The sequence below is a fragment of the Nothobranchius furzeri genome, chromosome 14 (assembly GCF_043380555.1).
Source record: "Nothobranchius furzeri strain GRZ-AD chromosome 14, NfurGRZ-RIMD1, whole genome shotgun sequence".
Lineage (NCBI taxonomy): Eukaryota > Metazoa > Chordata > Actinopteri > Cyprinodontiformes > Nothobranchiidae > Nothobranchius > Nothobranchius furzeri.
Window position 1 is genome coordinate 54,821,264 of NC_091754.1, and position 14,365 is coordinate 54,835,628.

The 14,365-nt window shown below is 43.0% G+C and overlaps 1 protein-coding gene across 5 annotated transcripts in view; it reads right to left on the reverse strand.

Annotated features, from left to right (window-relative positions):
• Positions 1-3,666: 3,666 nt before the first annotated feature.
• Positions 3,667-14,365, reverse strand: part of cfap221 (cilia and flagella associated protein 221) — a 56,342-nt gene continuing 45,643 nt past the window's right edge. For 4 of the 5 annotated variants that reach the window (XM_070543861.1, XM_070543862.1, XM_070543858.1 and 1 more), the window contains exons 23-25: positions 7,093-7,185; positions 6,912-7,013; positions 3,669-4,807 (exon numbers count right to left, since the gene is read on the reverse strand). In XM_070543861.1, the coding sequence (XP_070399962.1) occupies positions 4,747-4,807; positions 6,912-7,013; positions 7,093-7,185 (256 nt within the window). In that variant the 3' untranslated portion in view covers positions 3,669-4,746. Of the gene's footprint in view, positions 4,808-6,911; positions 7,014-7,092; positions 7,186-14,365 lie in introns of all 5 variants that reach the window. The other variant, XM_070543863.1, reaches the window with a different exon arrangement.

A 14,365-nucleotide genomic window follows, 5' to 3' on the forward strand; every position in this document is an offset into this window, starting at 1 on the left:
AAAGAGATATATCACGTTATTAAATTGCGTATAAAAATCACTTGCTGAGTTCGTTCAAAGCTCTGTTGAGCTGGCTGAATGCATCTTGCGGGGTTGGTGGTGGTGGTGTCTCGCATTTTAATTGAGAAAGAGGAATCTCACCATCCCATTCACCCTCGGACGATAAAACAACTGTGGCAAAAAAATAGACTAGATGTTGGTAGATTGATAAAACAATGAAAAGTGAAGTTTGAGTAAGTTTTCCACCTACTTACCTGACATCACGGTGTGTTTCTGATATGAGGGCCGAGATAATTCCTTTACATTTTATACCGTCTTTTAAAAAAAAAACTTGAATAGGAATGACGCGATTGGACGGTGAGACTGAATACAATTCCTACCCTTTCCAAAACAATACAATGAATTCTATTACCATTGTTAGCCCTTCTCCCGTGTGTGTGTGCGGCGTTGTATTTTTTAAGTTGTGTCCATCGGCTCTTCAAAATCCGTGCGCAACAATGGTTTTACCACAGGAATAAAATTGCCGTTACTATTCAACATATAGGATGAATGGCCTTGTCCCTGTAACTTGCTCGTTGAAACGTTTATGAAAAATCTGATGAGAGGTTAAGCCATTCTCATTGTTACGTAATTCAAATGTTGATTTCAGCAAAAGTACGTTTGTCAGATCAAAACTGATTTCTCCTCTCCTGTCTTTGAAAAGGATCTCTAAATAGCACAATGAAGGAATGGATGAGAGGAAATGGGGTAACTGAATAAAAGGGGACCTGCGTGAGGGGAGTGTCTGAATGTAAGGGGGTTGGCACCCCGTGGCTCTTCCACCCGTCTGATGCGGCTCTCTGTGCTTGTACAACAATGAATGAATGTTTAAATAAAATGTTTCATATTTTACTGCATTAATTTTATGTCTGTACGCCAAATCTAAATGTAAAGATTTGGCATACAGCAACACGTCGGACCAAAAAATATGCTAAAAATAGCAGTTTTTACACAACACGTTAGACTTTTTTGTCTTGTCTTGCCTGTTGTCCTTCAGGAGTGCTGCAGGAGGACACACGGGGATTTATGGGGGTTGGATGAGGAAAACGAAATAAAGAAAGTAAATCTGTATTTTGTGATCAGTTTAATTTGACATGAACACGACAAACACGCTTTCTTGACAATCTTTGTGAGTAAAAAAACGTGTAGAAATTAAAACGAACAACGTGTGTTATTAGGGAAATAGCGGGTGAGCGGTGTTGATGCAGGATTGCGAATGCGCCGTGAGCGGTTCTGATACATTTTGGGTCGCAGATGCTTGCAGCGCCGCTTCAACAGTGCGATGCCCTCACGAGGGACGAGCGTAATATCAAACACGCCAGAAGTCCGTGCGACCTCACGATTGCTGATCGGTAGCTGGTCACGTGGTGTTAATTGCCTCTCGTAACCTCCTGTACACTACACGACGCTCAGCGCAAAACTCGCCCCGATGTCGTGGATTCTCGCACGACTGGAAAATCGGCTCAAAAAAGTGAAAAAGTCGCACAGTGTACGCCCGGCTTTATAGAGAGTCAGGAATTTTCTGAAAGGGGGAAGTGCTTTAAATGTGTGTGTGTGTGTGTGTGTGTGTGTGTGTGTGTGTGTGTGTGTGTGTGTGTGTGTGTGTGTGTGTGTGTGTGTGTGTGTGTAATGACAGCTTCACTGTGAACTGACACTGCGTTCTGAAACTGATTAATACCTTTTAAAGAGCTGACCATGGTTGGAGGGAGGGATGAGTGGGTGTTACGTCATGTGGGAACGGACTGAGTTGACGCAAAAGCTCTACGGGGGTGACACATCAATTTCGACATAAGGTGGTTTGTATAAAACCAGTTCATACATTCAAGGCAGTTCATACATTCAAGGTACCTCATCAATCTATCTTGACATAAAGGGGGGTGCGGGGGGGGGGGGGGGGGGTGTCATAAAACAATAAAACTGTCATGTTTGATATAAGGGGATATGTGGGAGAGGTCACTAAAGGTCATAAAAGAACAGAGGTCTCAAGTCTGACGTCAGGGGGTGTGGGGGGTGAGGTCATAAAGGTCAAAGTACAATGGAGCTGTCAAAAGCTTGACGAAGGGTGGTTCATTACACTCTCTGCTGAGCTTCCTTATATTGGTGAATATTAAGCATGTTTTTGGGACAACTTTCTTGCTGGAAGTGCTCGTGGACCTGGTACCAGTCCGTTGGGTTCTAGTTGTGTGATGCATAAGAATAGTAATCTGGCATCCCCTGGTGGTGATATCTGGTCAGTGCATCTGAAAACAGATGGCAAAAACACACCCCACCCAAAAAATAAATAAAAACACCAGCTGCCACTGTTTAGATCTGGGCAATTCTATTCTGGGCCTCGAGGGCCGGTATCCAGCACATTTTAGTGGTTTCTCTGGTCCAACACATTAGATTAAGTGGTTGAATCACCTGCACAGCAGCTCATCAGGCTCTGTAGAAGCCTGCTAATCACCTGCTGATTCAGGTGTGTTGAATCAGGGTAAAAACTAAAACATGCGGGACACCGATCATCCAGACCCGGACTTGAACAGCCCTGGTTTAGATGGTCTCCCAGTCTAAGGCCTAGTCCACACGTAGCCGGGTTTTTTTTTTAAACGAATATCCGCCCTTCCAAAAACTTGCATCCACACCACCTCGTTTTACAAAACAAACTCTGTCCACACGTACCCGGATAAATACGTTGTTATGGACACGCCAGACCTGTAGGCGGCAGTACTTCCCCCGTTCTTAACCTTGTCCTTCGTCTGTGGTCTTCCGCAAGGAGAAGTAATTCCGCTTGCAAAAACAAACAAGCAAAAAGCGCTTGGACAATTGATAAAGCGAGCGCAGCTCTGAGGGCATCCATGATGTCGGCTAGTGTAAACACAGGTCGCACACGTGATGTCAGCATTTTTTTGTCGCGGAAAGTGACGTTGCGGACCTTAAAACTCCGGTTTTGTCTGTCCACACGCAGACACCCAAAACGGAGAAAACACAGATCTTCACTTTGGCCGGAGTTTTTTTAAAAAGATCCGTTTTCGTGTGAAAAAACTCCGTTTTCGTGTGGATGACAGGCCAAAACGTAGAAAAATATCTACGTTTTGGCAGATCCCCGGCTACGTGTGGACAGGGCCTAAGTTGAATTACTGAAATAAATGGACTTTGGCATCACACTGTATATTTTTTCAGTTTCACCTGCACCAGGGCGTTTAATTCTCCTTCTGGTTGTAAACACAAACATAAGTTTAACCGAAAGTTATACAATTCTTAATGTGACTTTTAAAAAACTCTTTTGATCACAAAGAATGCTCAAACAGCATTAGGTTTTAGAAAAAGACGTCTTAAAGGCTCTTCGAGCACTGAGAACAAATTTAATGAAAGTTAAACAGAATTTATTACAGTTTGTGGGTCAAACGCTGCAAAGGTGATGGTTAACAGTTCAGGTGTGAGTGAAAGACGAAGGTAGAAATAACGACGGTGAAGAATTCATTTGTCTCTGGGGATCCAGTAAGATATGTCCATCTTGATTTAAACCCTGTCTTTCTATAGAGATTGAGGTATTTTTGGAGGATTTATTTTATTATTTTTTTGCAGGGTTGTTGAACCATTTGCTCGCCACAAGGCTTTGCACAGATTCAGAGCTTTCAGGAGTTGTGTCAGAGGTTTGTTTCATCTCATTTTTCTGCCGTGGTAAAGAAGAAAATACCAGCACCGGTGCTCAAGAGCTGTAAAAAAAGTTTTTTGTGTGCAACAGAATTACTCCAACCGTTCTGCACCTCTTTATTATTATTTAAATGCATTCTGCATATAAACCGGTAGCTCTTGTTTTGTTATTTTTGACCTTGTAAAAAGAAGAGCTCTCCTGTAGAAACGCGGTTCTTTAAATGGAACATTTTGCTATCGTCTCCATGATTCCTGACAAAGAAAAGATGAAGCTGAAGGCTTCAGCGTTGCTGTGAGGATCCAAACCTCATGTCTAAATAATCTGACCTTTTCTTGTGCAACTGTCTGTGAGAGGGAGTTCGAACAGGCAATTCGGTGTATTTTCTACAGAACACACACACATTTGTTCACTGAAGGACAAACACTTCTGATGCTAAAGAACTACAGCTCCCTCTATGGGCGACAGAACCACCACGTTCTGATGTCAGCTGCTTTCCCAGTCATGTTTTTGGGTTTTGTTGGCAGGAAGAATATAAATGAATGTTTTTAATTGATACCTGGCTTCAAATCAGCAAGTGTTTGGAACAAATTAAGAGCCGAATCTTCACAAAATCTCAATAAGGACTCCATGTTGTGGAGGAAAGTGTTTTTATTCCTCAAAACGAACCCAGAATCAAAGGGAAATTGTCCGAGGAGCGATGCAGCTGCTTACTGCGGCTGTCCTTTTGGATGTGAACGGTGTGGGTGGAGGGATAACACATTTCAGAGAGTGTGGAGAGGCTCAGGAGGGAGGCTTAAAGGAGGCTCACAGGTGGGCGAGAAACTAACTGGGTTTTATTTTACAGAAGTGAGAAAGAGGAGCAGAAAAAAAAGAGTGTTTATGAGGTGAGAAGGTTTGATGTTGTGTAACAAGTCTGCACAGCGTCGGGAAAATAACACAACATTTTATTTATGTTGACCTTAAACATTTTGGTAACACAGCTTTTAATATCAGGCATCTTCTCATGAATATAATAAACTTCAATTTCAATTAATTTCAGCAACTAACTTGAAGCTTCTTCAGTCAAGCCATTACTTCTTTACTCCCCTCGTGCTGATCTCAGACCTGCGGGTCACCTTAGACCGAGACTTCCTGTAACAGAGCAGCATAGAGTCGCAGATGAGACCGACAAAGAAGACGTTAAAGATGACAAATGCCCCTTTTCCAACAGCACTAAGTGTGACTTGGAGGGGTTCGGTAGGTTTGCACAGCCTTTTCCTGAAGCACCTGCTTTGTTGTGGTTCCGAGCATAACGAGGTTTCATCATGCACATCATGATGTTGAGTAAGCATTCATGGCTCATGACGAGGACGGCTGTGTTGATTTAACATCCAGGAGAGAGCAGAGCACTTCTTGGCTAGTAGAAGCTAACTGTTAGCATTAGCAACTCCTCAACATTACAGAACTCTTTCAGACTGGAGTCAGGGCTGCTAACTCTCACGCATCAGAATGCCTTCACAGACTCAAGTCAAAGGCAGCGTTAATACATCATCATAAAAGAAACATAACTTGACGGAACTAAAAATAAATAAATAAATAAAATGCTATGGTCAAACCCAAACATATAGACAACTCTGAGTTCAAACAGATTGTACAATGACAAAGGATTTCTTAAAACAACACTAAAGAATTTTTAAGACTTTAAGCTGTTGCTTTCAAACTATCTTCAGTGGTTCTTGAGCCACAAACTCAAAAACTTCACATTGGACAGCCCTCTGCTGACCAGAAACAGCGCTTACCTTTTGTGGTTTAGGTAGGAATACTAGTGGGAGGTCTCCTAGTCGTTGCTTAATAGCAATAGCTGTTTACTGTGCCAGTAGCTAAAATAAATGCTAGCATTTAGCTTTTCCGGTTCCCTGACCATCAATAAAAAGACTATCATGACAGAGACTGGACGTAGAAGTAATGTACGTAGAAGTAATGCCTTTAGAGGCAAAGCAAAGAGCTAAAACCAGAGTGAACATCAACATGGCCTACACTCATTTGAGGGAGCTGAAGGAGGCTATTAAATCATGGACTGATGGTGACCTGCCTTTGTTGCTTCTGGATTTGTAAGTAATATTTTTTCATCCAAAAATGTGGATCTTTATACTTTGTTGCTTAGTTAGCATCAGTCGGCTTGTGTTAGCTTTAGCTTGTTGTTAGTGCTAGCTGTAGCGTGTTGTTTACAATAGTTGAAATTCTGCTGTCAAGCAGTAGGAGGACGTAGGGAACTTATTTAGTGTTGCTTCGAGCCAGTATCTCAACTCTTGGTGACAATATGTCCAAAATGTCTTCAAATAGTCAGGCCATTGCAGGCCTCTGTAACTTTAATCAGCCTAGTTCGAGCCAGACACAGACAGGAAACAGAATGTTGAGGTTCTAAATAGTCGCTAAAAGCAGGAGCATCAGTTTTAAAACATACTTAAAAGCTGTGATGGTGAATAATAAGGTTTAGTGACACATCTTCACTAAAAAGAGAAGATTTGATTTAAGGTCATTCTCTGATCCCAGGTCAAGATGTACTTCCGTCCGATAGAGTCCCAGTTCTGACTGGTATAAACACTCTCTCTATCTGAGGTCAGACATCTCTGCTGCTGCTGCTTTCTTCTTATTAAATTTGATTTATGAAACACAAGCTGGCTCTTGATGCCTGTCTTGTTATGGCCGCAGGGCACGTGCAATATTTCTATGAACTTTACGCCTTAAATTCAGTCTTTATCAACTGACAGTCTTCAGTTAAGATCATTAAAACAAGACTGAGTTGAATTAGAATTAAGGACACTATTTAAGTAAATACAGAAGAGCTTTTATCACATAAAAGTGAAAGTCCTTTTTGGCCATTGTGATAAAAATGTAAAGAAAGGGTCAAAGGTTTATCTGTTATGACAGCAGTCATAAATCAAGTGTGTTCCAGCTCTTAGGAAGGAACTGCTGCCACATGGAAGGCTCATTCATTAACTTTATGTTTGGTTTATCCTGCATACTTCCTCTTTTAAAACTAAACATGTTTTTTTTTCTTTGCTCATCCAAAAATAAAATGTATTTATGTGTCTAAACCTGAACATTTATCCCATTTGTTGCCTGGAAAGTGCTTCCTTCACGTAAATATGCATTCATCAAACACCTAAAGCTGCTTCATTTCACCTCTGCTGCACTGAAAATGTGAGTAATTTGTTTCTTGGTAACACACAAACCACGCTGATTGCAAACTGACCTGTCTGTTGTTCCCTTGGTGAGGTTGCTATTGGAGACTGGAATTTTTCCAGGGGGTAACGTGGCTCTTAACATCCCTGCCGTGAGCTGGGTTCCTTCACACCTGCAGAGCAGTTTAACACAAATCACCTGGAAAGTCGAGGCAAAGAGATTCCATTTGGTCGTGTAAGCGGCGAGCTTACGGGTTCTCTGCAACTGGTGGGAGGTTATCGGGGAGTGCAGCAAGAGGAGGAGGCACCGTAGATGGAATAATTTCTGTGTTGTAGTCCACGGACCTACAGAAAACCACACATTACTGTATTTAACAGGCTAAGCAGAGAGGCCCAGGCTGCCCTCTCCTCGGCCACTTGGGCCAAATCTTTCGGGGGAATCCCAAGGCGTTCCCTGGCTAGCCGAGAAACATAGTCCCTCCAGCGTGTCCTGGGTCTTCCTTTAGATCTCCTCCTGGTTGGACATGCTTGGAACTCCTCACCAGGAAGTCCAGAAGGCATCCTTGGGGGCAGAAGTAGCTCAGGTGGTAGAGCGGGTTGCCCCATGATCACAGGGTCATGGGTTCGATTCCAGCTCCTGCCATGGGTATTCTGCTGTTGTGTCCTTGGGCAAGACACTTCACCCAACTTGCCAGTGTTGGTGGTGGTCAGAGGGACCGTTGGCGCCAAATGGCAGCCTCACCTCTCTCAGACCGCCCCAGGGCAGCTGTGTCTACAAAAGTAGCTTACCATCACTGGCAGTGTGAGAGTGTGTGAAAGCGTCTTTGAGTGTCCTAAAAAGCGCTAAACAAGTTCCATGCATTTTTGTTATCCTAAGCAGATGCCCGAGCCACCTCAACAGACTCCTCTGATAAAATGGTTCAAATCTGATGTTAGCCCAGATCTGGACAAGTGGGGGAGTAGAGGGAGGTGGAGGATAGTCGGTAAAGACGGCTCTCCCTTGCCCTGCCTCCATCTAAAAGGCTAGGTTATCCAGTTTTCTCTGTAGTTATGCTGCTATAGGCTTAGACTGCTAAAGGACACACTGACCACTTTCCACACTCGACTGCTTTCTTCTACAATTTGCTGTTTAACTGTATTATTTCCTGCTATTTCAGCTGTTAACTTTATTTTTTCTCTAAGTGTTTTTCTCCCCAGAAGAAGCTACAACGATGTTCTGCCGAGCTGTGGTGGCCTCATGGAGGGGGCCATCGGCTAGCACACTGCTGCTAACCACTTAAACATTCTCCTTCTCCTGATAACACTTTCCTTTCCTTGACATTGAATGTGCTACTACTAGTTTATCCTTTAATTATAGATTCACAAAGATAAATACAATAATTTTTATCGCTCACCAAATAGAATATTTACCAAGAAATCACAACGTAACCATAGAAACATTACTTGGTGTGTGTGTGTGTGTATGTGTGTGTGTGTGTGTGTGTGTGTGTGTGTGTGTGTGTGTGTGTGTGTGTGTGTGTGTGTGTGTGTGTGTGTGTGTGTCTGCTCTGTCTTCTCGATCCCCAGTGAGTCGTGGTGGATGGCTGCTTCTACTGAGCCAGGATCCTCTGGAGGTTTCTTCCTTTTAAAAGGGAGTTTTCCTCTCCACTGTCGCTAAATGCTTGCTTAGTATGAGGACTGTTGTAAAGACTCTGACACTAGTCAGTGACTCGATACAATTTGCTGGGTTCCTTATATAGGAAACTTTTTACTGATTGGCTTAATGAACTGTATTGGAATGTTTACTGTGTGAAATTACTTGGGACGACTCTTGTAATTTGATGTTATATAAATACATTTGAACTGAATAGAATTACGCATGAAGTTGTCCGAGAAATTTGTGATGGGAAAGAGCCAGGGGCATGATGCAAATGTGGTAGAATTATCACGGGGGCATTGTGAGAGCACAATTTCAAAGACACAAAAACAGAATGGAGGGAAAAGCATATTTGGTGAGTGTTTGGAAGACTGGTAATAAAATGTAATCCAGCTGCATTCCAATAGGTCATAGGGTCATAGGCTAAGGCAGCCTCAGGGTTGTTTAAAATCTAACGTTGTACAAGAAAAGTGAAGACAGATACCAGTTACAGGTACAATAAAAAAAAAAACCTCAGTCAAGGTTTGTTTATGGAAGCAATTATGGCATCGTGGGTAAAACATCCACCTCTCCTGGATGGTACGATTCAGATGTGGGGGTCTATGCAACTTTCTGTACTCACATTTCAAAAGCCTTACAAGATGTTCACAGGAATAAAAGAATAAAAATTCCAAGGCCTTGCAGCAGATCAGTGCTGACAGGCAGAAAGCAAATTTACCTCGCCAGGCGTCTCATTATGCAACACGGGGATGGAGAGAAAACAGGCGACAGGAGGGAAAGAAGATGCTCACGAACGCATTAGGAAAAATTACTCGAGCAATGTCTTAAACAAGGACTTGAAATAGCTCCACATCTTAAGGAATGTTGCCTCATTAGCTGTGAGATGCTTACTTTGGTACCTAAACAGCCATCGAGGAGGAAGTTCTGTGATGTGGGATAAATTGTAAAGTACATGCCTGGAGGCAAGTCAGCGGAGAAAGGTGTTTGCACAGGAAGTTGTGACAGAGCAGCCAACATGCTACTTCTTCACTGTCCTTTCAGACTAAAGACTGAATAAATCATTATTTTTCTGAGTGAAGGAGGAATGACCTACATTCTTTGGCTTAAATCAATGAAATCTAAACAAAAATACAAGTATTTCATGAGTCAGTGCCTTTTCCGGCCATTTAGGATAAATTTACAGATTAAATACAACCATTTTTGACAGGATATGTATAACAGGAATGTATTTTATAACAAATCTGGTTTAATACTTGAAATTTTAAATGGTGAACCACTCTAAGTGCAGAATGCTGTAAAAATGTATTTCCTCCAACCTCCATGAATGTGAAATGAGCTCCGGTGGATGAATTACAAGTTAGACAATCTGGCGACCTGGCAGGTGACGCAGGATGTGTAGATGTCACTTTTCCATATTTCATATGAGATGGCTGCGAGGAGTCATGTTGGCTGTACCTCTGTTTGCCAGGGGGTGCAATGGATACAGAAGCTGGTAATGATGGGTTTGTGTTTTGGCAATCGGACTGAAAACATGTTGGGGTTGAAATCCTCTTCAAAGAACATCGAGAAGCTACAAATATTAGTGCAGAAATTAGCATTAAATCTCTTACTGGATTATTTAGTTTCGTCTTAAGATTTGGCTAAAACAGGATCGTCCATCTGAGTCCGGGTACTTTATCATTTTATCTTTTAAGAACCCGTCACTTAGCGTCTTAGGAGCCTCACTGGGGTCTCAATCCCAACTTTTGGAATCAGCAAATTAATTTAAACATGTTCTAGGAGTCGTTAGATGGGTGTGAGGCTACAAAATATGGTAAATGTGTCAAAACTGTCATTTTAAAGTGGACAAAAGGATGAGTTCCAATGTGGAGCCATCATCAGGAAACACTGGATCACTCTATGTACTTTGAGAGCTCACTATTTGTTTAAAACTTTGCAAAAAAATCAACAATTTCCCATAGGAGGGAACCCAGTGGATCTTTTAGCTAAATACCCGATGAACAACTGGAGAGAGTTTAACAAAACTCCTAGAAGGTAATCAATGGATGTCCATCTTCATCTGATTACCTTTTGGGGCCAAATAAAGTAAAGGCCACCTAATCCAACTCCTAAGAAAACACAACAATGGTTAACTTTTGTCGGTTTAACAGACAGTTTTAAAGAGTTGGTGTAGTAGTTGTTGAGATTCAGTAATTACTTACTAATCACACAAGGTCTTTAACCTTTTGTTCTACTACTCAAAACAAAAACTGACAAATGGCAATGCTTTACCACAGTTAGATTGTCCAACATCGTTTTTAAAATAGACCTAAAGTAATTTTTCTTTAATATTTTAGATTATTAAATATTTCATAATTATGATATTGTGACTACATGCCTGACAAATTACAGCCTGATAATCACAGTAATTCAATTCTTAAGTCTTTAGACATTTGATCTTGTTGCAAATTATAGGTTTCACACAGACGGTTGGTTGGAATACATCTCTTGTTTTTGCAGCAGCTTAAACCGAGAAGGAAAATTATTTATGTTACTGATTAAACTGTAAAATCTAGTTATTAAACTGTAAAATCTAGTTGTATTAATGTAGCCTCCTATGGTGGCTTGGCTTTATTTGTAAATACAGGTGCTGGCCAGTAAATTAGAATATCATCAAAAGGTTGAAAATATTTCAGTAATTCCATTCAAAACGTGAAACTTGTACATTATATTCATGCAATGCACACAGACCAATGTATTTCCGATGTTTATTACGTTTAATTTTGATATTTATAGGTGACAACCAATGAAAACATCAAATCTGGTATCTCAGAAGATTAGAATATTCTAAAGGCCAATGAAAAAATGTTTGTTTCTCTAATGTTGGCCAACTGAAAAGAATGAACATGAAAAGAATGTGCATGTATAGCACTCAATACTTAGTCGGGGCTCCTTTTGCCTCAATAACTGCAGTAATGCGGCGTGGCATGGACTCGATCAGTCTGTGGCACTGCTCAGGTGTTATGAGAGCCCAGGTTGCTCTGATAGTCGTCTTCAGCTCCTCTGCATTGTTGGGTCTAGCGTATTGCATCCTCCGCTTCACAATACCCCATAGATTTTCTATGGGGTTAAGGTCAGGCGAGTTTGCTGGCCAATCAAGGACAGGGATACCATGGTCCTTGAACCAGGTGCTGGTGGTTTTGGCACTGTGTGCAGGTGCCAAGTCCTGTTGAAAGGTGAAGTCTGCATCCCCATAAAGTTGGTCAGCAGCAGGAAGCATGAAGTGCTCTAAAACTTCCTGGTAGACGGCTGCATTGACCCTGGACCTCAGGAAACAGAGTGGGCCAACACCGGCAGATGACATGGCACCCCACACCATCACTGACGGTGGAAACTTTACACTGGACCTCATGCAACGTGGATTCTGTGCTTCTCCGCTCTTCCTCCAGACTCTGGGTCCTTGATTTCCAAAGGAAATGCAGAACTTGCTTTCATCAGAAAACATAACTTTGGACCACTCAGCATCAGTCCAGTCCTTTTTGTCCTTGGCCCAGGCGAGACGCTTCTTGCGCTGTTTCTTGTTCAAGAGTGGCTTGACACACGGAATGCGACACCTGAATCCCATGTCTTTCATGAGTCTCCTCGTGGTGGTTCTTGAAGCGCTGACTCCAGCTGCAGTCCACTCTTTGTGGATCTCCCCCACATTTTTGAATGGGTTTGTCGTCACAATTCTCTGCAGGGTGCGGTTATCCCTAGAGCTTGTACACTTTTTTCTACCACATTTTTTCCGTCCCTTCGCCTGTCTGTTAATGTGCTTGGACACAGAGCTCTGCGAACAGCCAGCTTCTTTAGCAATCACCTTTTGTGTCTTGCCCTCCTTGTGCAAGGTGTCAATGATTGTCTTTTGGACAGCTGTTAAGTCAGAAGTCTTCCCCATGATTGTGGTGCCTTCAAAACAAGACTGAGGGACCTTTTAAAGGCCTTTGCAGGTGTTTTGAGTAAATCAGCTGATTAGAGTGGCAGCAGGTGTCTTCTATATTCAGCCTTTTCAGAATATTCTAATTTTTTGAGATACCAAATTTGGAGTTTTCATTAGTTGTCACTTATGAATATCAAATTTAAATGTAATGAACATTGGAAATACATTGGTCTGTGTGCATTGCATGAATATAATGTACAAGTTTCACGTTTTGAATGGAATTACTGAAATATTTTCAACCTTTTGATGATATTCTAATTTACTGGCCAGCACCTGTATCTTACAGGTATAAACAGCTAACTTTAAAGGGATATTCCACCCCTAAGTGAAATTTTGTCTATTCTTGTATTTCCCAGAGTTAGATGTCCGGGGATGTCCGGGAGAGGGAGGACCCAACTTTACCTGGGTGTCTATGTCCTACGTAGTCTGGAAGTTGAAATGCGGGGATGGGAGTAGATACTCTACTGGGGTGGGGCTGGGTAAGTGTCCTCGGACTCTGTGGGGCTCTGCGATGCTGCTGCTTTGGGCCATGGCTAGATAGACTGGGGTCTCCATGCCCCGGATGGATTTTAAGAATGGGGGGTGCCTATTGGGGCCAGTGGGGGAGCTGGCTCCCTGGAGGGTCTAGGCTCCCCAGCCATCCCTACCCATCCTCAGACATTTTCCTCCTTCTGCTCCTTCACATCACCACACAAACTGGGCCTTGGTTGTGGGTAAAGCCTGATTTATGCTTCTCCGTCTGCGTCAGTGCGGAGACACGCAACGCCATTATCCGTCCTTGCGTAGGGCTCCGGCAGGCACGCAAGTACGTACGGAGTCGAGCCCACTTTTTTAAACATCCGTCGAACGAAACGGATTACGCAAGCTTGTGATTGGTCAGGACGCCGCTGTTGTTTACAGCGCCACCATTGCAAAGAGAGCCGAGTTTAACTAGAGGCAGACACGGAGAAGCTTGAAGAATACCTTGCAAAAAAACTCTAAAAATATGAACGTTTCATCCTCCCGTGACTGGAGGAGTGAAAAGATGCACAGCAAGCATTTTATTTGTGGACGGAAATGACAGGAAACATGGGTTTAGAGGTGGGGAGCGCATGAAGCGGTGGGAAAATGAGACAAATATGTCCGTGTTAAAAGTCTCTTATATACACAAAAAACAACATAAACACACTATCTTGGACCGATACATGACAGGATACCACAGAACAGCGCTACGCCCTCTGTGGTCCTGCCGCGCAATTGCTTTGCAACACTCTCCAGGAGACGGAGAAGTATGAGGGCAAAAGGCTTCCGTCAATCCGTGCGTGTCTGTTCCTTGCGGAGCTGACGGAGAAGCATAAACCAGGCTTAAGTCAGGGGGTGTGGGAATGGTTCCCATTTCCATAATCCCATGGCAGCTTGCACCCCAATTTTAATTTGCACATTAAACACTTCCACCACTGAAATTCCATGCAAGTTAACACTTAGGACCTTGGAAGTGAGCACATTCAACGGCACCTGGCGGGGGGGGGGGGGGGGGGGGGGGGGGTTGGGGTCACAGCCTCACCCTGAGTGCCGGTGCCCTCTTCCAATGTTAAGCTGCACCTCGACACTGAGGGATTTGGGGGTAGGTGGGGCTGTGTGGTGGCATCAGCTGGTGTAGGCCAGATGATGCCTGTGCTGCCCCCCAACCACAGACTGCACTTTAACAACATGAATCAACACCACATTGGTGCAGGCAGAGGCAGGTCTATGGACCCTCCCAATCACTACTGGACACTCCTATAGAGAAACCTTGCATATACAAGCTCATGTAAGCACACAGGTGCTCACATGGTGCTCTCACAAGTATGGACTTGGGCATTTCCATCACATCACCTGTGTGGTGGCTGTGGTTGGCACTAAATGCACTATGACTTCTTACCGAAGCAGATTCTTGTTCATCATTTATTGTT